This window comes from Zootoca vivipara, chromosome 7, assembly GCF_963506605.1.
Source record: "Zootoca vivipara chromosome 7, rZooViv1.1, whole genome shotgun sequence".
Lineage (NCBI taxonomy): Eukaryota > Metazoa > Chordata > Lepidosauria > Squamata > Lacertidae > Zootoca > Zootoca vivipara.
This window is the reverse complement of record NC_083282.1, coordinates 44009162-44032388: the sequence shown is the minus strand read 5'-3', so window position 1 is coordinate 44032388 and position 23227 is coordinate 44009162. Positions and strand designations below refer to the sequence as shown.

Sequence of the window (23227 nt, the reverse complement as noted above, 5' to 3'; positions counted from 1 at the left end):
GAATACCTTCCATTTCAAACCATTTGGGTGAGTCCCACCTAGGTTTCCGTGGTTGCTGACCACAGCAGGAAGAAGGCAGAAAATAGGGCAACCTCCATGATTTCTATAGAGGGTGGGAAACTCTCAAAGAGAAGAAGAGAATTCAGATGTTCCAATCACAATTTGCACAGTCGGGGTGGGGGAGAGAAGGGTGTGGTGTGGTGCAGATTTTTGGCACCTGTAAGTCTCTGGGTAGACTGACCCATATTTTGTGGTCAGAGGGTTGCTAGTGGAAGGCAGGTTGAAGCTGACCTTTTGTCATACCCACTGTTTCCTCCTGCCTGCTGGCCAAAGAGGGCTCTCGTTTTCTCACCAATAGAGGAGAGAAGGCCATGGCAACCTGAATTCTACCTGATCTGACAACAGTTCACATGTAAGTGTGGTCCTGTGATGGCCTTCATAAATCTTGAAATGCAAGGGTCTCCATGCATTGTGCTTCAATCAAACACAATAGTTTCAAGCCTGACAAGTTGTATCAGCTGGCATGAAACACACATTCATTAAGCTGGAAGTGCAAATCTTCCAAAATCTGGATTGTTTGATGAAATACCGGTAGTCAGCAAAGTGTCTGCCATTCAGTAGGCTGGCTATCCTTCCTGCAACTACTACTTTCTCTTCACTTTACAGTTCCACTCACCACCTCAGATGTCTTGCTTAGCAGGTTTTTTTCTCAAACTGTGGTTGGCAAATAAATACCACTTCCTTCCGTGTGTCCTCCTAAAATCCAGTGAGGCTCAATTCATCTCAAAGTTCTCTAAACCACATTTGGAGTCTTGCCTGCTTTCCAGCTACATGAAAGGGAAGCTAAAATAACACCAACACCACAGGAACATAAATGGGCTCTTTTTCCTAGACATTTCAGTGCCATCTGCTGGAACTGGAAGAGTGAAAGGAAGAGCCCTCCCTCCCTCTCTCCCCTCTCACTGGATGGTGGCAGCCATAGGAAAGATTAGTGATGTGTGTTTTTTTTAGCTAGATAAAGTTTAGTTTAAACAGTCTTTGAAATGAAATGAGGTTAACTTTCAACTTGTTGACAGTGGAAACATTTAAGTTAGGAAGTTACCTAGTAAGTTCATTTGTGAGAAATGGGCTCAAAAATGATGAATTGCCTTTTGATGTTATTTTTCTTTTTCAAATGCAGTGAGTGGTTTCTTGTGCATTAACTTCTGCTTCACCTGAAAGCAACACTTGCCATACAGTTTTCAGAATGGTTAAGAATGGGGTTGTGCGTGTGTGTTTTTTTTTTTTTACATGCTTGCTATTTCATTTTAGGAACATATTGAGAGATCCTGTGTGCCTAATAGACTATACTGTACTGCATCAGTGGCTATATTACACCTATTGACTGATAAAGTACTTTTAGTTAGTTGACTTACTTTAGATAAAAATAATCTCACAGTAAGAGCAAAGGAAGCATGTTTTGGTAAGGAGGGTGGGGAGGGGGGGAACCTAGATCTTCATGCCAGAAAATAGTCATTGGAAACAAAACCACCCCTTTCTAGGAAAGTGAAACGATGTGTAAAGGAATTTGAAACAGAAAGCAGAACTCGACAGCAGGCTCTACGTACTGTAATTTAAAAGGCTGGAAGAATAGAATTCCTATTAAAACCCTTCCCCTTACTAGCGGTGCAGGAGCCTTGCATCAGATAAAGACATGAGCTGGTTCGGTTGGGTAGGTGAGTAATGAAATTCTCACAAAACCACAGCTTGACTGCCTTCATTTTGCAAAACCCCTCTGCACTTCTGAATTCTGTAACTAGCACTTTGTTATATACAGTAGTCCAGTGGCAATGGGATGTGTTGCAAAAGGAAGGCTGTATAAAGTCAACCGGGGAGAGCCATGGCTATCTGGCCAAAAGAGTGGGAGATGAACTCCTGCTATAGGACTGGGGTATCTGTTCCAACCTCACCTGGGGAATTACTGTACTTGATTGGGAAGCCCTAGAAGCAGAATATACAGGGCTTCCATCCCACCTGCCTGAAAGTAATAGGAAAGGGAAGTCAGTGTGGTTTTGAATGGATGAACGTGGACACAGTGTTAGAAGGGGGGTATTAAGCCTGCATACAGTGTGATCTACAGACATGTATCTGAGTCTGGTAAGGAATGAGTACAGAGACAGAACAACTATGTAGAAGACCTGGGTCACCTTCCAGGAGCACTAGATTCATTACCTCCAATGGCCTTGTTCATGTTTATGAGACTCTCTTTGTGCACTAACTGCATGAAGGGGATCCACGTGATTTAAGGTGTTCTAGGGCTCCACTGTTGCTCCACTCCTTGACATCCATGTGTTGAGCAAAGGGACCCCTGACCATTAGGTCCAGTCGTGACCGACTCTGGGGTTGCGCGCTCGTCTTGCATTATTGGCCGAGGGAGCTGGCGTACAGCTTCCGGGCCATGTGGCCAGCATGACTAAGCCGCTTCTGGCGAACCAGAGCAGCACACGGAAACGCCGTTTACCTTCCCGCTGGAGCGGTACCTATTTATCTACTTGCACTTTGACGTGCTTTCGAACTGCTAGGTTGGCAGGAGCTGGGACTGAGCAACGGGAGCTCAGCCCATTGCGGGGATTCGAACTGCCGACCTAGGATCTGTGGTTTAACCCACAGCGCCACCTGCGTCCCATGTGTTGAACATAGACACCCGCAAAGGGGAGCCCTGTGTGCATATAGCCCTCTAAGGGCAGTAGATCCCTGATCACCTTAGGCTCAGGGGTCAAACTATAGATGACAGGTGTGTTTAATTTGGCTTTTATTTTAGAGTAAAAACCGCCCTAGGGCAAATTTGGAATACACTTCCCATTTAGATCAAAGGCCTGTAGTAGCAACTGATGAATTTGTCAAATTCAGTTTCTTACGTTTCTGGTCTTAATTATGTTCGGTTACCAACATTTCTGTATCAGTTTGCCTTCCTTCCTTCCTTCCTTCCTTCCTTCCTTCCTTCCTTCCTTCCTTCCTAAAAGAAGTTCTCACCAAAAATTGGCACCATTTTAGCACATTTCCTCTCAATATACACATTTTTGCAAACAATTTCCCTTAATTAAATACACCTTTGCATGTCATGTTCTCAAATGGATGCTTTTTCTCATACTTTCCCCAATATACACAAGTTATGCCCCTGTTTTGGCCATCCCCTAATAACAGCTCTTGTATTGTGACTACAGCTGCTTGCAGACTTTGGCAAACCCTGAAGCAGGCTTCCAGAGATCTGAAATAGATCATCCATATGATCCTTCAAAGTCACATTGAGTAAAGCATCTCAAGCTCTGACCATGGCAGTGACCCGCTCTACACAATCTTGCTTCCTTGTTCTCTCTGACATTTAAAATAATTAGTCTTTGTCTTCCCTCAAAATGACTGTCCCCTTTCTGTAGAAATGGGATTTTTCTTAGGTTCAAAGAAAGCTGAGCATCCAGAGGAAGCTGCGCCATTGGGGCAACTAGCTGACTGTCAGATGAAGTCACAACACGACTGGGACATTTGGAAATGCAGTGAAAATCAACTGCATTTCACAAATCCAGGTAAACGGATGTGGTTCACCTTTATTTTATGCCACTGTTTTCTGTTAAACAGTAAAATAAAAAAATTCCTTCAGTAGCACCTTAAAGACCAACTAAGTTTTTATTTTGGTATGAGCTTTCGTGTGCATGCACACTTCTTCAGATACAGGTTAAACAGGTTAGGTTTGTCAAGATTGCGGTACTACTTGGATGAATGGATATGGAACCGCCACAAATTTGGCCTAGCTAGTTTCATCTTAACTATTTTGATAGCCAGGTCCCAGATCCTGAGATCTTCTGCATGCAAAGCATGTGATCTCTTTGCAGGAGGCCCACAAATGCCACCACAGGTGACTGTTGCTCCACTCTTTCTGTGACCTCTGTCCTTGTTCTTATGAGAAACAGGATGGCTGTGTGCTATCTCTAGGATCAGAGGCAACCTTAAATACCACTTACTGAGGAACAAAAGCGGAAGAGGGCTATGGACTTCATTCGAGGCCTGATCAAGTAATTTTAGTACCTGAGGCAAACCACAAAATGGTGCCCGCTTCCCTGCAAGGGAAGAAGGGATGAATGAAGATCTGCAATGGGAATAAGGCGGGGGCGGAGGCAGGGAGTGAATATCTATATTGGAAACAAGGAGGTGGCTGAAAATATACATTAGGTACTAGGAGGGGAATCAGATCAACCTCACCTGTTGGTTGTACTGAGAATCAAAGGCTGCCATGGGGGCAAGGTGGAAGGTTCCATTCTGAATCATGCTGGATAGGAGACCCCAGAGACAAGTCCCTGCCATTTCATCCCTAGGGGTGGGAGGAGATCAGCAGTGCCTCCAAAAGACCACTGGGGAGGACACATGGGGGTGGGCTGCTGAGGAAGAGGCAGCTCCAGCCTCCAAGGAGCACACTGCAGCCTTCGCAGCAGTGGGCGATGCATTCCTTGGAGGTAAAATCTGCTGTCCCTGTGGATCCTGCGGTCATCTCATCTTGCTGTGTGGGTGGGTTGGCTCACGATCTGATCTGCAAGTATCTGGTTACTCACTGTGGTTGAGAAATAAGATGCTGGACCAGATGAGCTTCTGGTCTGATGCAGAAGAGCTGTTTTTGTTTATAGGAAGAGGCTGCTAAAAATCTGTACGCTCTAAATGCCCCTATATACTGGGATGGGAGTGTCGTTCTCCCAGTCTAGCCCCAATTGTTGCCTTTTGGGAATGTCTGTTTAAGATTGTTTTAGTGTGAGCTGCCATTCTTCAGTCCCCAACTTCAAAAGGCTACCAAAAATTTCTTGACTTGGGAGCAGAGCTGGCCCATTAAGGCCAATGGAGACAATTGTCTCAGGTGGCAGGGAATGAACTTAGCAAGGCTTAAGTTTGACATGTAGACCATTGCAATGCACTCTAAGGCTTTTTATGTGATGACAGAGGTCCTCCTAGTGGCTCACTGCAGGTACTGTTTTCATAGCTTTGAATTTATATTCTGAATACATTACTATTGAAATATACTCTGAGTCGAGAGTGAATTTCATGCTCTTTATTCAGCTCGTAGTCATCAAGGAGAAGAAGAGAATAAGAATGCCCTTTTCCCAAAACCATCTGCTTATATACATTATTTACACAATGGCCTTTGCGTGATTGGCTACTTCAGGGCTACACCTGTGGGCCAATCAGTTTGTGGATTGACTTCTGCCAGCAGCCTGATTGGCTGCTCCTGCAGGCCAATCAGGTTGCGGATTCACTTCCACCTGGAGTTGGATTGGGTGGCTCCTGCGGACCAATCAGACTGCTGATTCTGGATCCTATTGTTCTATGATTCAGCTCAGTACATAACAAATATTAAAGTCATAGAATGAGAGAACAATAGAGTTGGAAGGGTCATCTAAGGTCAAATCCCTGCAATGCAGGAATTCTGCCTCTGGGTGGGCTTGAACCACCAACCTTCTGGATAACAGCCAGACACACTGACCTGTTGTGGCACAGTCCATGTAGAGCAAATCACTTGAGAAAGCAAGTCTACCTAGCCACCGGTGGAGGAAGAGGAGTGCGGGGGGAGCACACTGCCCCCGGCAACGCGATCCTGGTGGGGTGCCATTGTGGCTATTCCCCCACCTGCTCTGGGCGCCACGCTCCCACAGGCGGCACACCACACCCCCAGGACGCGCACCAGCCCCGCCCTGCCTGCTCTCCACTCCCCGGTGCCGGAGCATGAAGCTCCACCACTATACCTAGCCCCTGAATATATTCTTGTGGCCTGGTGGTGGTTTTCTGGACTTGTTGACACCAGTGTGAGAAGCTCACGCAGGGTGTCAGGATGGGCAGCATGTCTGCTGGCATCAGTGACAGCAGAATGAGTGGCTTGAGCAAGCCAGCATGCCCAACACTGTGTATCTTCCTCTTATGGCTTGTCATGCTCCTCCTTTAACTCCACCGCCAGAGGCTGTCACTTGCAAAGTCAGGGAGGTGGGATGGCCATGGCTAGGTGTGGGATGTACTGCTATGTACTGCTACAGCAGCAGTTTCCATTTCTGCTGTTGGCACTGCACGTGCATGCAAAGAAACTCTCTCTCTCTCTCTCTCTCTTCCAGGTAGCAGGACTTTGCTGCCCTTGATGTGTCTGCGCGCAAGTGTGTCTGCGCGCTCAAAAACAAATTTAAAAATTCTTATGAATGAATAAACATTCACCTACAGCCATTAGAGGGCAGTAAAGAATTAAGAAAACTAGTCTACTCCCTGTTGCTTAAATGTTTTTTTTTTTTTAAAGTACTAGTGAGGTGTGGTTTTTGCCCTTAAAGAGATTTGATTGGCCTGAAAAAGGGATACGTCTTATAGGCTGAAGGGATATTTATTATAGCCTGAAACAACAGCTGGTTCAGTTTACTTTAAAAGCTGACTGCTTTGCCTACTGGAAAGGTAGCTGAGAATTGCCCAGGTCTTTTTCTTAAGTTGATTGTTGCCTTTTAAGGTGAGTCAATGGAACTTCTTTGGTCTGTAAAGGTTTTGTTGTTGTTGAAGGAGACTGATGTGTGTTTCATCTGTGTTTACTGGCATTAGTGTGCGAAGTGGATTCAAGTCTCTTCCTTTAAAGCAGAAAGCTCTTTTAAGGGCGGCTTGTTTCAGTGCAGTTCCTCCTTGAAATCTTCCCACAAAAAATACAGAGGAATGTGAAGAGGACAAATTGCCTTTTATTAAAATTGACTGTACAAGGTTTGTAAAGCTGCTGCTTTAACTGACATGGTTCAAAAAAGTAAACGACTAGGCTACTAGGTACCGGTAGCTCATTTTGATGGATCAGGAATAACAAGTACGATTGATGGTACCAAATGATGTTGTCTTGTGGCTCCTTGTTTTGATTCCCTCCCAGGTGGAGATAGCAAAGTGAGGTTGAGGGAAAGATCTTTTTCAAAGTCCTCTCCTCAGTTCACCAGGTGTTTTTTCCCCTCACTGCTGCCCTGGCAAAATGGCATTAACTGGTCCCCTCCCTTATGGCAAAAGGGGCTGTTGCCCCCAGAGATGCTTAAAGTTCTATTTCTGGTGTGCTTTCTTCTTCATTTACTAAAGTATCTTTCTAATGCTCTGTAGAATGTAGTGGGGAGGAAGTTTCCTAAAATATGTATCTAAAAGAGAAAAAATCCTTCCAGTAGCATATTAGAGACCAACTAAGTTTGTCATTGGTATGAGCTTTCGTGTGCACGCACACATCTTCAGATACACTCTGAAATAAGTCACTGTTTCAGTGTATCTGAAGAAGTGTGCATGCACACGAAAGCTCATACCAATGACAAACTTAGTTGGTCTCTAAGGTGCTACTGGAAGGATTTTTTTTATTTTGTTTCGACTACGGCAGACCAACGTGGCTACCTACCTGCAACTATCTAAAAGAGGATTTGATTCAAGATAGAAAGGGATTTTAATCTCGTTGAAGAAGAACATGGCAGTCTCTCTCTCTCTCTCTCTCTCTCTCTCTCTCTCTCTCTCTCTCGGTGTGTGTGCGCACGCGCATATGAGGGGCATGTTGGATTTTGTGTACTCTTGCATAAGTTTTGTATTCAACACTACATGTGGTATGATATGAATATTGTTTATCCACCTGCTTCTGAAGGTGCAATTTGGAGCATGCTTACTTACTACATTGAATCTTCCAATGAGAATTCCTAGTAAACCTGCTTTGCATTGGGCCATGTACTAACCTTGTGCCCAAATGTCTGGATCATGAGTTGGGATTAGATCTCTTTAAACTAAGAGGCTTTTGCTCTTAGTTAACTTTCTCCTTAATTTTTTTTATAGCAATCAAGATGAGCTGCTTCACTTTCTTGAAGGTCATGATGGTCTTATTTAACCTGGCCATTGTGGTAAGTATTAACCCTTTTCGCCCTATGAACGAGGTAGCTGGTCTTGTAAAAGCATAACTTGGTGAGGCAAACCCTATAAGATGCCTGGTTTTTCTTTATAGGTAACGCTACTAAATAGGTAGTTTACCTGCTTTATAGGTAAACTCTACTAAAGGCTTTATAGGTAACTCTACTAAAGCCCCCACGTCTGTATGTTTAAAGATCTTGAGAGATAAAGGCAGTATACATATTATACATTTAAATCACATCCAACAACACACATCCCCAATAAAAAAAAAACCCTGGGAACTGTGGTTGGTTAAGGGTGTTGGGAATTACACCTCTGTGAGCAGTAAACCCCTGATTATTATTATTTTTGTAGGGGCAGAAATGTGGTTTAAACATATGGTGTGTACACAACCAAAATATAGCACAGGCTGCCTTTTACTTTTAAGAAAATAGGTTTAGCATGCTGTACTGTACTGTACTGCATGCTGGTCCCGAAACAGAAGGACTGGTAACGGTCTTAGCTTGGACAAATCTTATTTTAAGAAATATTAGGTTTTCTCTTTGGCAGCGTGCTTCCCGTATATAATTTGTTAACAAGCTGTCATTGTTGTAACAATTCTAGTGATCAGAACACTGGTCTTTACCTGTTGCTACTGAAGAGTTTTAACTTACCTGATGCTACTGAAGAGTTTTAACTAACTTACAAATACTTTGCCTGAGACATACCATAAGTACACGTACCTTACACCCTGTGAATAGTCTTAGGGCACAACCAGGTAAAGCTGGAGATCAGTGATACCAAGCGACTACCTTTATGTGTAGTCAGGCCAAATAACTGTGTGGCAGGGGAGGGAGGCTCATTTGGGGGGAACTGCAAGGGTGAAAACTATTTTAAAATACAGCGTTCCCAGTTGGATTTGCTCCTCCTTAGTTATGGTGAATTTATTATCTACCAAAAAAAAAAAACCCATGAGAGATCTGATTGTGAATGTCACCCAGGTGTGCCTTTTATCTCTGGATAAGCATCTCTAGAGTCTGCATCACATGACCTGCTGGCCTTTTCTGATTCTGTGCTGGACCTGGCTTTACTGTGCCTTTCAATATCCTGCACAGCACATTCAAGGAATCCAGAATCTGTCCACCTACACAAGTCACAGCTATTTTGGCTCACAGATAAACCTAATGGAGTGGTTGCCTAAGGCTTGTGGGGAATGTCCTCTGACTCTGGCTGACTCTTCAGCTGCCACACCCATGGGACAAACAGAAGCAGCACCATGATATTCGGTTGTGGTTTATGATCCCAGATGACGGGCGTGCCTTCATGCAATGGCAGGCCAAGCCCACAAAACGGCAATGGGTAGCTTGAACACTATCATGACGCAAGCCAAAGTACTCATTAAAATGTATTCTCAAGCCTCCTTCCTTGTCTCTGGACAGGCTGAGTGGGTTTTATGGTTTCTGTGGGTGTCGTGTTGGTTTCATGTTTGCCCTGTTAATAGGGTTTCTACAAGCCATGCAGCCGCCCTCCTACATACTCCACTGGTGCCTCTATGGCAACACTCTCAAGGAAGTCTCTGACATTGGCTCAAGCCGATTCCTTTGGCAAACTCTTCTGTCTTTTTTCATCTACCTGCAAACCCACAGGAATAGGTTCCAAGTGGCTCCCTAAATGCACTGGGGCGCTAGCTGAAGTGAGTTCTTGTGAGGTGATCTGCATTATGTTGAGTGCCATATGTAGGCTGGTGGGGATCTAGAACTTTAGAAATCTGTATTCAGAGCAATAGTTCAGAGCAATAGTTGTGTTCAGAGCAATAGTTCCATGGGGTGTTGCAACATTCTGTAATAAGTTTGTGGTTGTGGTTTTCGGCTATTTTGTTCTAACTATAAGACTGGATTCTGCAGAAAGAGAGACTGTTGATGGCCAAACGAGTCCTTTTGTTGGGTAAATAGCTTAGCCAGGTCTGTTAAGTATCTACTTTGTTAGTAAGTTTGGGCCAAATTGTTGCCATAGAAACTAGCTGGAGACAGCTCTGGAAGTTGCGTTGAAGAACTGTCTGTCTTCCCACCTCAACCAACTGGAAGTGATGATCTCAGGGTCTGGGTGGGTGGCAAGAGAGAACAATCCAGCAGTCTTGAGACTAGTGTCCTGTTCTCTTTGTAGAGTCCAAAGCCCTGGACCCTTTCCTCTCTAAAACTTAATGGGAGAGAAAGATCTGTTGGTGTATTAATTCTGTGAACCTTCCCTTTTATTATTAGATAGTATGTAAGTTCGAATCCCCGCGACAGGGTGAGCTCCCGTTGCTCGGTCCCAGCTCCTGCCAACCTAGCAGTTCGAAAGCACCTAAAAGTGCAAGTAGATAAATAGGTACCGCTCCGGCAGGAAGGTAAACGGCGTTTCCGTGCACTGCTCTGGTTCGCCAGAAGCGGGTTAGTCATGCTGGCCACATGACTTGGAAGCCGTACGCTGGCTCCCTCGGCCAATAATGTGAGATGAGCACCGTAACCCCAGAGTCGGTCACGACTGGACCTAATGGTCAGGGGTCCCTTTACCTTTAAGTGTAAGTAAGGGACGCAGGTGTTGCTGTGGGTTAAACCACAGAGCCTAGGGCTTGCTGATCAGAAGGTCGGCAGTTTGAATCCTTGCGACGGGGTGAGCTCCCATTGCTCGGTCCCAGCTCCTACCAACCTAGCAGTTCGAAAGCACGTCAAAGTGCAAGTAGATAAATAGGAACCACTCCAAGCGAGAAGGTAAATGGCGTTTCCGTGCACTGCTCTGGTTCACCAGAAGCGGCTTTGTCATGCTGGCTCCCTCAGCCAATAATGCGAGTTGAGCACCGTAACCCCAGAGTCGGTCACGACTGGACCTAATGGTCAGGGGTCCCTTTACCTTTACCTTTAAGTCTAAGTAAATTTTGCACCACAGATAACACCATTAGCTCCCAGTGATCTTTATTCCAAAAGAACAAAATCTGAGGGCTTGCATTTAACTAATTTTTACATGGAGTTGACCCCACTGAAATTAATGGCCATGCCTAACTTAGGCCTGTTAATTTCCATGGGTTTGCTATAAACAATAGTTAGTTGAATACAACCCAAAGCATCTCAAAAGTTTTGTCCTGAATCAGCTCCAATTTTAAATGAACTCCTTTGGGTTTCCCAAAGGAAGATTGTTTACTGCTCTGAGATCTGCAAAGGAAGGGCAATATACAAATTTAATAAATCATATAAATAACAGTAAAATAATACACAGGGCAGGCCAGTCGGTAAGTGCTGACAAATGCTGGGTTTATAAGCAGGAATATTAAAATATAATGAATACAAGAGTAGACTATGAGGGTATAACTTCAGTGCTTTCTTACTATGTTTGTGGGGTAGTGTAGAAGAAGAGAATGGGCTCTGGGCATCTAAGAAGATCTGCTTATAACCCTGGGGTGGGGGGCTGCTGTCTACATGGGGAAACGTCATGTGTTGCATCTCTGCACATCCTTATGAGGACTACACACACGGTCTCTATTGCTTCATTGATAGTTCATGCCAGTTATGCCTTCCTGTCATCCATTTGTATGGTAATCATATGTGGTAGTGTACATGCCACTTCTCTTATCTGTATAGGGAAGATGTCTTCACATGAGAGAAGTGTCCCTTAATTCCTGCCCTCGGGATCCAAAATGGGCTTCTTCAACAGACTCTGGCAAGGGTACAGATTTCTTGGAATGGAGCAACTTCCTCTTTAAAGGGAATATTCATAAAGGGGGGTTTGCTGATGCAGAGTCTTGAAAGCAGAGGAAACAATATCCCTCCTTGTTCTTATCTTTACCAACCTTTGAGAGGTTGACACTATGGATTTGGTACTTTCAGGCAGTGAGGTTGCATGCTCAGTGACTATGAATGGCATTTCCCCCTTTGCATGATCATGTGGTATCGGAGGAACCCCTGCCACCTGTTGCTTTCTGATGATGTGGGCAGAGTCCTCTGTGTATATATACACACAGCTGTATATATACAAGGGCTTCTGATGGTATGGGGTAGGGTTCATGTGTAAAGTAAGATCTGCTCTAGCAAAGTGCAGGTGTGGAGAATCTCAGGCACCATGGAGGGGGGCAAATACAGCCCTATAAGCCTTTCCTTCTGGCCCTCAGGTGACACACTTTACTGGCCCTGCTTTGCACCCTCCTTGAGTGTTTTTGCCTGGCTGAAATGTGTCCTTCAATTCTGATAGTGCATTTTGCTTGCCTGGATGGAGGCGAATGGGTGTGTGTAGAAACTAGCCCTCTGTGCAAGGGTGAATTTTGCATTCATTGCTCTGCTCATTTTTGCCACTGGCCCTGCCCCATCATTGCCCCACTGCCATAGCTGATCTTTGGCTCTTTCACCTTTGCCAAAGGAGATGGAAAGCTACTGTCTTGACTCTTCCTCCACTTCATGAACAAGGTCCTACCTGGAATCTGCACTTCAGTGTGTACTGAATCAGTGCCTGCCCTGCCCTGCCCTTTTATTTGAGGGCAAACAAAACTGGCAGCTCCAGCCAGCTTTGAACGGCTCGGGAACATTTCTGCATGGTGCCAAATGCATACTTCACTTTTTTAAATCAACAAAGGACTGGGACCAAGCTCTTGGGAGCGGGTTTCTGATATGACTTGCCTAGAGAGGGAATCAGGAAGTGGACAAAGACTCTTGTTTTGTTGGGACTCTTCAACCTCTTGGCTTGCTGTAATTCAAGAGACCTTGGAACGTTTGCAAACCACTAATGATTGGGTAAAAGAGGGAGTTTTGGCAAAGCACACCTTGCCATACAGGTGTAAGAAGCTGCACCTGCAGAAACATCATCCACGCAGCTCTTAGAAGTCCTGTCTGGTTTTGACACCCTTGTTCTAAACTTAGAATTAACCTGTCTCTCCTTAAGAGGAGAAGGCTGTGCTTATTTTGCCACTAACAGTCCTATACATGTCTAGTCAGAAGTGACTCCTGCTCAGTTCAGTGGGGTTTACTCCCAATTAAATAGGATTGCGGCCGAATAGCATTGCCCTTCCATCGCTTATTTCAACATTCTATCCCTGACATAGGAGCCAACCAAAACTATTTGTTGTGTGGAAAAGGGTAGGTTCCTAGCTGTTACAGATATGACAGATGAGATTAAAACACAAAAGTGGTGTCTGTTGAACCTCTGTTCAACAAGGTGTGTGTGACTTGTCTTTCCCATTAAGGTCCCAATCTCTTCAGAACAGCTGCACCAGTATTTATTTGATGGTTGATTCATTAAGGGATATCTATACTGCCCTTCCCCAAAAATGGTCACTGTGCATTTTACAAAATAAAAAAGGCAAGACAAAACACAGGTATATACCTACCGAGAGTACTGCATAAACAATGTGGACAAAACCAAGGATATGGGGTTGTGGGTTGTTGTTTTTTTGTATCTCTCTCTCTGCTGCTCCCCCCCCAAAAAAGCAGTGTATTTGTTTGAACTCTAGAAACCAGTGAACAATGAGTTCCTACACACGTCCCTCTGTACTTCGCAAGATAGAAGTGATATGGGAGAACTGTGATCAGGATGTTCCATTTAAAAAAAGAAGAAGCAAATTATCCGTCTTAACCCACAAATCATAATGGGATTGTGGTGGGGAGTAAGTTTTGCCTGTGCTACTTCTCCCAGTTTGCTATCTACTCAAGCACAGGGGGAAACATATAGATAGCCCACCCTCCACTTCCAAGATCATGGTCCCAAACTGATCCAGGGCCTCTGTATTGGCAGTTAATTCTTTTAAGGATATTCTGGCTACATGTCTCTAGGTTATGAAATAGAGATTAACAACATTCCGGTAGAGTTGTATATGAAACCAAAGCAAAAATTCATGCAAACTTGATTTGTGGACTCTTGATCCCCTGCATCATCATGACTAGACATTCTTGTTGATGAGATCCGAGAAAAAATTAGGAAATGCCCTGGAATTAATAGTTACTGCTGATATTCCCAATTGTTTCCCTAAGCACTCTCAATGTTGGGGCGGCTATTTGTTTTCTTAATAAAATGAATAGGAGAAGGCTTGCACTCTTGCCAACCTTATGATGGCTGGCAGGCAGAAGCCTTCATTTCTTAATGGCTTGTGAGAAGTTTCATTCTTTTTTAAAAGAAAAAACAGCAGCTGTTGTTGTATAGAGTCTTTTATACAGTGACTAATAATAGTTGTAAATGTTGTCTCCACTAACCTGTGTGGTTCAGGTATAGCAAACCTGCACACCTTGTGCCTTCCTAAGCTAAATGCAGCCCTTCAGCTATGAAGGATGACCTATGATGGTCTCATGAATCTCATTTTCTGTTGCCTGCCTGGACTGCAAAAATGGGGTGGGGGGGAAGGTGTCTAGTGCTTCAACTGACAGGCTACAATATGTAGCCTTGTGAGCTGTTTGCAGCTAGGTGGGTGCCATCTGTTGCATAGGCTTAAAGTGTCATAATTATGGGTGACTGTGTGAGTTTCCAGTATGTACCTACATTTTGAAATAACTCTATTTTCTTTCTTTCCTAGATTGGCGGAGGAGTACTCCTCGGCATTGGGATCTGGGTCAGTGTTGACAGTAGCAACTTTGTCAGCACGTTTGGCCCTTTGTCCTCCAGTGTCCTGCAGTTTGTGAATGTGGGCTACCTTCTCATTGCCATTGGAGCCGTCCTGTTTTTCTTGGGCTTCCTAGGATGCTGTGGCGCTCAGAAGGAGAGCAAGTGCCTCCTCATCATGGTAAAATGCAGACATTAAGCAATTTCCATCTCTTGCCTGCTGAAGATGTGTGCAGTTGTGTAGCTTTTAGGAAAAGTGCTCGTTGATAAACTTGAGCACTGAAGACATTGTGGAAAGCTGTCCTCTTAAAGCAGGGTTGGCTAATATGTGGCCCTCCAGATGATGTTGGAGTCTCAGCTTCCATCAGCCCCAGGCAGCATGGCCAGTGGCCAGGAATGATGGGAGTTGTAGTCAACAACCAATCTGGAAGGTGCCAGGTTGGCTACCCCTGGGTCAGACAACCTGTCTGAATGCTTGACTCAGGAAGGAAGGGATCCTAAGTCATCAAATCTGTTACCCATTGATAGAATAGTGGTACTTGGAGTTGCCATCATGTTTCTTGATCTCCACTTCCTTCCTCTTCTTGCTAAGAGAAAACAGACATGTGAATATTAAGCCTTCTCATCTGATGAGGAAGTTGTGGCTATATATGTGTTCTAGAGTGATCTGAGAAAAGTCAGAACTGCTGCACTGATATGAAAATGTCTTTCAGTATGCTGAAAGATCTAGGAAGCCAGGCTGTGATTTGAAGAAGTGCTTCGTTGGGTCTCTTTCTTGTGGGAGATCCAGGTCTGTGTCTCATCATACTACATAAGGAAGTCCAGAGCAGTGGAAAATCCCCACTAGAACATGGTGTTGATAGTCCCTCTTTGTGCCATTTGCAAATTCTTGAAGACTTGTAGCTAGGTATCCCTGGAAAGGTATATCCAAGTGATCCAAACAGTCCTTGCCTTTTTCTTGTATTTGACACTTTATGGAGTGAACAACCTGACCCTATGCTCTCTCCCCTCCTAGTTCTTCTCAATTGTCCTGATCATCTTCATAATAGAAGTTGCTGCTGCAGTGGTGGCCCTGGTCTACACTTCTCTTGTAAGTAACATGGAGTAGAGGGATGAGTATGGAACAAGTGGCTTAGTCTTGAAGTAGCTGTCCTAGCCTGTAGATGTTTCAGCTTCTGGCTGCTTCAAAGCAATTGGTGTAAGTGCCTTTGTAAGTCTCAAAACACATGCAGATTTGCCAGTTCTCCCTCTTTGAGTGATAAGCTTTCAGTATTGGGACAAAACAAAACAAAACAAAACAAAACACAAAACAAAACAAAACAAAACAAAACAAAACAAAACAAAACAAACACCTTACTTCTTAGCCTCTGCTGAAATAATGCTATGCTATGATTTATTTATTCGCAATTTAGAACCCCGCCTTTCCTCCAAGTATCTCAAGGTTGCAGACATGGTCCTTTCCCTCCCCACTTTACCCTCACAACAATCCTGTGAGGTAGGTTAGGCTGAGAGACCATGACTGGCACAGAGTCACCTGCTGAGCTTCATGGTGGAGTGTGTAAAGTATTTTAACCCTGGTCTCCCAAGCCCTTGAACAACACTCCAGCCACTGTATCACATGGCTCTTTTAGGGGAAGGTGTGCAGTTGAGAAATGCTACAAAGAGTAGTTCAAGCCAAAGTTTTTTGAAAGTAGCAAAATCCCTACATCAGTGTTTTGGACATATCTTAATGGTTTTTGTATGTTGCATTTGGGAACATTAAATACCTTCATTCACTCAATGAATCGGTTTTAATTTACTTAATAGTTTGGAACTTCTAGGTTGGGGTGGTACACAAATCTCCAAATAAAGGCATATGTGGCAATAAAAAGAGACTTTCCCATTTATTTATTGAGAAATTAAAATTTATACCAGGATGATTTTCTTGACCTATGAGAAGAGATGGCTGCTCCTAGTTTGGACCTTCATCTTTCTAGAAACAAACTGGGTGTGATGGGGCAACAACCATGTTTGTTTTGTTTAAAATCATTTAAACTTTCAATTATTTTGCTGATATCACACAGAATCACGGGTCTGGCTAATTTGCAAGAGCTTCAGGGAGACCCTAATTGGTAACATCAAAAGGGAATTAGGGGGTGAAGGAAACCTGAAACCTTCTCTCCCCCCCCCCTCCTGCAAGGGTTCTTTAACTTAAATGTAAATAAGAGTCAAAGACCAGCTTTGTTTGTCACAGTTTAATATTTGCACTTCAACCTCTCATTTTCAGAATGATCTGTTTTCAGTTCCTGCTTTTCCTGGCAATATATCATGTCCCTGACAAAAAAAATAGTTGTTATCCACAGGTAGTGTAGCCTGAATTCCTTGCTGGGTTGCTGGGAATTGTAACTCTGTGAGGGGTGAACTATAGTTCCCAGAATTATTTGAGGAGGATCAATGTGCTTCCAATGTGCTTTAAAATTATAGGAAGTACGGTATGCATCCTAAAAGTAATTGAACAGCCATGTTCAATAGACATAACAGGTGGCTGAAGACTTGCTTTCCTCTTCTCTTCTCCTGTCCCCCCTCAGCAATATATCACAGCTTCTATAGCCTACATATAGTAAGGGTGTTTAAAGTGAGAGTCGTCATAGCATCCTCTGTTTTTGCTCTTCAGAATATGGCAACCCTAAATATACACAAAGCTCCAAAAATGTTGCTCTTTAGCAGAGGAATTCAGCCAGTTACTGTTCTCAACAGCTCTTCTTGTTGGGGATGTGCACTGCCTGCAATGTGGGATTTGAGTTTACCCGTGTGTTCTGACATGCTGTTGTCCATTATCTCCCACCTCCTTCCAGGCAGAGACTATACTTCAAGGAACAGTGACACAGTTATTGAAAAAAGAGTATGGGAAGACCCCTGACATCACTGCAGTATGGAACAAAACAATGGAAGATGTAAGTTGTCCCACAGAACATCTTGGGACTATGAAGAATTGGTAAAGTGGCACTGATGATTGATTGTCCTTGCTATTCTGCTTGACTTAGATGGAAACCCAAGTGCGTTTTAGGGTTGTTTTTATAGTAGCCTGCACGATACCAAAGGGGACAATGACATACTTAATCTTGGACTCAGCCTGTCTTTTAAAACTTCTGGGTGTGGCTTTTATTTGCAAATGATGAAGTGGGTACGAAGAGAGTATTTAGAGAAGAGCAGCAAGAGGTTACAAGGGGTTTTAATACATCCCAGAAGCTGGAGAACCAATTTTGAAGGTGAATAGTAATTTCAGTTCCTGAATGTTCAGGATAGAACTGCCCACCAGGACAGCTGAGGGATGATATAATGAGTTTATCATTGCAGTGGAGCAGGCCTTATTAGAGAATACATGGAGAATAGGGAGATACTATATATAATAACTACTGGTAGCAAGCTGGGTTGTCTGATCCTGAAGGCTTAGTTGGCTAGAAGATGGTTTGAGCCTAGGGTTGCTATGTTAGTGAAAGGCCCATTCCAATGCCATGACACATAACATGCAAGGGAAGAATCGTTGTGTACTCTAGGTCCTAATGCTTAGGTTGCTGTCCTAGTCAGATAGCTGCAAGGGTTGCCTGTGTTAATATGTTGGAGGAATGGGTAACCCTAGGAGGCAAGGCTGTTGGATTGCTCTTTGTTTTTTAAGCTGCAAAGCGATCCCTCTTTCCCATTCTGCATTGCCATTTTGGGTTCTTTGTTTTGAATGTGGGAAAAGCGAATAATTATTTGTGAGTGGAAATTTGGAGAACTGTGCATGGAAGTGTCAATGAGACTAAATAACTCAGTTATTTGAGAAGTACAATATACAAGATTGCAAAGTCTCAAGACTGAGGGAGAATGTACAAAGCAAGTAGATGCTGAGTTGTATCATGCTGCTATTGGAAGTTTGATGTATATTTCTCAATGGAGTAGGCCAGATATTAGTTATTCTGTTGGAATATTGAGTAGGTTTGTAAGTAATCCTAATGAAGTGGCTTGGAAAGGGTTAAAACATGTTTTCACATATCTACAAGGAACACGTGATTATTGTTTTAAGTTGTTGTCCTCAGGACCAGAGGAACTAAAGTGTTTTATAGACAGCGATTGTGCAAATTTACCAGGTAGAAAGTCAGTGCCTGGGTTAATGTTTAAATTTGGCAATTCCCTAGTTGGGTAAAACTCCAGAAAACAAGGGAGTGTAGCTAATTCTTCCACAGAGGCTGAATATAATGGCATATCAGATCTGTGTAATGAATTGGTATATTATGTAAGAATTCTTACCAACATAGGAGTCAAGTGTATACTTCCAATATAGGTAACAGAAGACAATCAAACAACCATTTCAATGGCAGAGTCTGATCAGTTTAAGGGTAGAACAAAACATGTGGACATAAAGTCCTGAAACATGAGAGAAAGTGTGAAACAAAATTTGATAAAGTTGCAATATTGCAACTTTGCACAGTGGCAGTATCCTAGCCAACGAGGTTAATCTGAGGTGTGATGATTGCTAATTGAAAAATAAAAAAAATAAAAATGCAATTTTGTGAAAACAAAATGGTTGTTGCTGCTGTATTTACGAAATCTCTTCCTTTTCAGAGACATGCTCATTTGGTTGAAATGTTGGGTCTTGTAGTGCATGATGTGTAAGCACCCTGTGTATGTACATTGTATTTACAGTTTCTAGAAAGAATGTGAGGGAGTGTTAGAGTAAGTGTGAGAGAGTCTTTCGTTTCCAGTTCTTTGCAGATTCATGTCCCAGAGCGGTCATTGTTGTCTAAATTACCACATAGTTCTTCTCCGTCTTGAAGAAAAGGCCCTCCTAATGAGACACTGGAATAATCAGTACATTACCTATTGCCATTTAGGACTCTAGGGTGTAAAGGCTATACTGTGGTGAGTTAACCCCCCCCCTTCTCTCTCTCTCTTTACATTCTCCTCTTCAGTTGAAATGCTGTGGTCTAATGAATTACACAGACTTCAATAATTCCTACTACTTTGAGAAAAACAAAGAGTATCCACCATTCTGCTGTGAAAAAGGGTCTGTTTGCGATCAAGCCGCCGCCCAGAAAAAAGAGATGCCAGTAAGAAAACAAATGAGTGCTGTTGTTTTTTCTGACTGCATTTTGATGTGAAGGATGGGAAATAGACAGGGAATAACCTTTGCTGACTCTTGTGTGTTGAGGGAAGATGCTGGGTATTTATGAAGCCTCTGCCTTGGGGAAGTGCATCTTGCCATGAGGGTAACAGTTCATCTTCTGACAAGCTGTCAATCTCGCTGCTGAGAAGCATTCTACACAAAACCTTTGGTGAATTCCAGGCTGAACTGGAATTTGCTGGCAGATTTGGGGGACTTCCCAGAGTCTCTGGGGATGAGATTTCTGGGGGACCACAACAAATTTTAAGTGGGTCTGTTGCATTTCCCCTCCCCACCTTTGATGGTTGGTAGAGGGCTGTACTGCTGCCCCCAATATGTGTACTAAAATGTGCATTTTGTTTTTAAATGGTGGGGTGTAAACATTTTGAAATATATAATGATGGGTGAGTGTCCTTTGGCCTTGCTCCTGGGTGTCGTCTATGACAACTGATGCTAGTATAGTCTAAAGTCGTTGCTGGCTGTGGCTAGCACCTGGAAACCTCTGCACCTTTACATGTAGGTAATACTTTTCTCCCTCTTTGCTTCCTTTGGCCAGTGAGTTTTGCCAAATGATTGAACCCAACCTCCAAAAAAAAAAAATCAAAATCAAAAGCCTTCTTGGAGCATCTGGATAATTTCCCTATGAAATTCCTCCAAGGGGAACTATTACTCATTTCTGATTTGTGTCACTTGCTTGATCATGTCAAACGGTGTTGCAGTGGATTTGACTTTTTTTATATACTCCTTTCTTCTTCAAAAAATTCCTAGGGCTGCTTCCCTCAGTTGCTGTCTGAAATACGCAAGAATGCTGGTGTAGTAGGTGGAGTTGCGGCTGGGATCTGTGTATTGGAGGTAGGTTGGCTGAACGGATTTGTGCTTCTGCTGCTGCTACCAGCATTCCACTGTTGTGATGTGGTGGCCATGAAAGAAGCATTGTACTGAAGCATTTGACCCCAATCATGAGATGTAACAGGTAGATGTTCTTGCTGATTGTGCTTCCTAGTCATGTACCTGGTGACCACTTGATGGTCAAAAGGTTACCACCATCATAATCCTGTCACCTATTCTTGCTTGCATGCCACAGGATATTTGAAACTTAGGCCTAAAGAGCCACCCATGGCTTTTCATTCTAGAACATGAAGTGGCAAATAACCCATTTCACACTGGGCAGCATGTTACTACTTCACAGTTAAATATATAGTGATGTGAGTAGTCCTGTACATTGTGAGAGGAAAAAGGAATAAGCAGTGCTAGGGTAGGGAGGAGGAGGAAGAAGAGTTTGGATTTGATATCCCGCCTTATCCCTACCCAAAGGAGCCTCAAAGCGGTTAACATTCTCATTTCCCTTCCTCCCCCACAACAAACACTCTGTGAGGTGAGTGGGGCTGAGAGATTTCAAAGAAGTGTGACTAGCCTAAGGTCACCCAGCAGCTGCATGTGGAAGAGTGGAGACGCGAACCTGGTTCCCCAGATTACGAGTCTACCGCTCTTAACCACTACACCACACTGGCACCACACAGGAGCATAGGCGCTGTTGGATTCATAAAGACTTGATCCCTTACTCCAGCTCCCACACCAGGAACCCCTTCCAGGTGACTGTCATATTGCACAACAGATGTGCAAGTGCTACTGTATTGTGTGTGGAGGAGCCTGGCATTGTGCTTGCTGGGCAGACTTCCTTGGCATGGTGTTGGCTGCTTTTAGCCCAGGGGGGAAAAAACCCAAAAATTTTGGAGGAAGATATTGCTCTCTCATATGGTGGAAACTGGTTGTTAATGTAAGGTTACCAGATTTTTTTCAATGAATCCGGGGACACTTCTCAACTTCAATGGATTTTGTATGGGGGCTGATTTGTAAATCCGGGGACTGTCCCCAGGAAACGGGGATGTCTGGTAACCTTATGTTAATGTGTGGGCAATAAATACTTCTCTTTTTTTTAAGGCTGTGCCAGGTCTTTACAGTGTTATCCTGCTTCCTCTTCAGTGTAATAAGGAGCACAAGGAGCTGCCTTCACATTCTTTAATTCTACAATGCCTGTGTAAAGCGCTTGGACAGGATGTGTAGAAACTCAAGCTTTTTCTCCTCTTTCCAGGTTGCAGCAATGGCTGTAGCGATGTACCTTTATTGCCGTCTGGATGAGAAATGACTGGGATAGAAGGCTAGGAGGATCACCCTGGCAGGAGGCAAGAGAACAGCACACATAGTAACCTTTCCTTAACCTGTGTCCACATCAATCAAACATTTCTTGGGTCCAAGGCATGCCGTGTGATTAACTCTTTGACTCTACCGAGCTGGAATCTGTAGTGTGTACATAAATGAAAAGTGGTTTGATATGAAACTTCTGTAATAGCACAAACAGCGTTTATATTTAAAGCCGGCAATAGCTGAATCAAAGACTGGGGTGGGGAGAAAAGCAGCAGTGTTTCTGCCTTCTAAATATGGTCTCTGCCACAGTAGAGTTTGGGGGGCTTTCCGCTGGCTTTGATACCTGCCATCCTGAAATACTCTCCAGGAGAGTAAATGGCCCAGAATGCTGCTGGTGGCTTTCAAAGGCTCCAGTTGCATTCATTTGCAAATAATAGACTCCCATCTCCATGGAGTATAAATGGGAATCATCAACATGGCCTTTATTCCACAACACAAAAAACCAGCACAAGACAGGAGACTAGCAAAGACCCATATGCTGCTGTAAATGTCTGGGAGAAAAGGTGCATGGGTATGAAGAATGGAGATATGAAACTTCCAGTGCTTTTTCAGTGCAGGGGGACACATACCCCTAAACATTTTGCATTGCCCTGACTGACTGACCGACGGACAGATCAACATGCCAGCTGTCTCCGCAGTAGCAGTGCAGACTGGAGCTCCGTCATTCTCCCTGCCAGTGCCGGGAAGGGGAGTCTGGGGGGCAGCCATGGTGGAGGCGAAGGCGCTCCTCCTCCTCTTGCCGGGTTAGAGTCAGCCTGCAAGCTCTCGCCCCTCCCTGTTGAAGCTGACCCTGACGTTGCTGGGGGTCTTCCCATTCTCTCAGCGCCGCTGCCACCTCGACTCCCTCATCCGGGGGTTGGGAGGGTGTTGGGGGGAGGAAGGGGGCGAGTGGGAGGGGGAGCAGCCAAAATGAGCGTACCCCTAAACATTTTTAAAGAAAAAAAGCACTGGATACTTCAATCCCTCTCTGCAGGTTGGTGCATATGGGGAGTTGCCTGCCTTTTTCCTATTCCTCATCCCACCCCACTCCATGCTGACATGATCAGTGTGGCTTACCAAAACCTGAATGGGTGTCTGGTTGAGCTGGCTCCACCTGAAGGGAGCCCCCCCCCCATATAACTTAGCTCTGTTGTTTGAAAGCAACGTTCAAAGTGCAAGTAGATAAATAGGTACTGCTCTGGCAGGAAGGCAAACGGCGTTTCCGTCTGCTGCTCTGGTTTGCCAGAAGTGGCTTAGTCATGCTGGCCACATAACCCGGAAGCTGTACGCCGGCTCCCTCGGCCTGTAAAGCGAGATGAGCGCTGCAACCGCAGAGTCGTCCACAACTGGACCTAACGGTTAGGGGTCCCCTTACTTTTATATTGACCTAGCCCTTTATTTTTTTACACTTTGTGGATACAATTTAATTTATAATCTAACTACAAAATCATTTTGTTTTGCATGTTTGACTATTGCAATAAAATCTACTATTTAATTATA

The 23227-nt window shown here is 44.0% G+C and overlaps 1 protein-coding gene and 1 non-coding gene across 2 annotated transcripts; both read left to right on the top strand.

Moving 5' to 3' along the window:
• Window positions 1-6360: 6360 nt before the first annotated feature.
• On the top strand, window positions 6361-23227 carry TSPAN1 (tetraspanin 1). Its single transcript, XM_035123386.2, has 8 exons — window positions 6361-6496; window positions 7819-7883; window positions 14396-14602; window positions 15437-15511; window positions 17256-17354; window positions 19353-19490; window positions 20312-20395; window positions 21636-23227. Exons 2-8 carry the CDS (start codon window positions 7827-7829, stop codon window positions 21687-21689), a joined length of 714 nt encoding a protein of 237 aa, XP_034979277.2. The 5' UTR covers window positions 6361-6496; window positions 7819-7826; the 3' UTR covers window positions 21690-23227.
• Window positions 18860-18991, top strand: LOC118089574 (U4 spliceosomal RNA). The gene has a single exon (XR_004693133.1). It is a non-coding gene; the product is annotated as a U4 spliceosomal RNA (small nuclear RNA).

Coding starts and splice junctions, on each gene's coding strand:
- TSPAN1 (XM_035123386.2), top strand. CDS start 7,827: ATGAGCTGCTTCACTTTCTTGAAGGTCATGATGGTCTTATTTAACCTG. Junction 17,355..19,352: donor GGAACAAAACAATGGAAGAT/GTAAGTTGTCCC, acceptor TCTCCTCTTCAG/TTGAAATGCTGTGGTCTAAT. Junction 19,491..20,311: donor CCCAGAAAAAAGAGATGCCA/GTAAGAAAACAA, acceptor AAAAATTCCTAG/GGCTGCTTCCCTCAGTTGCT.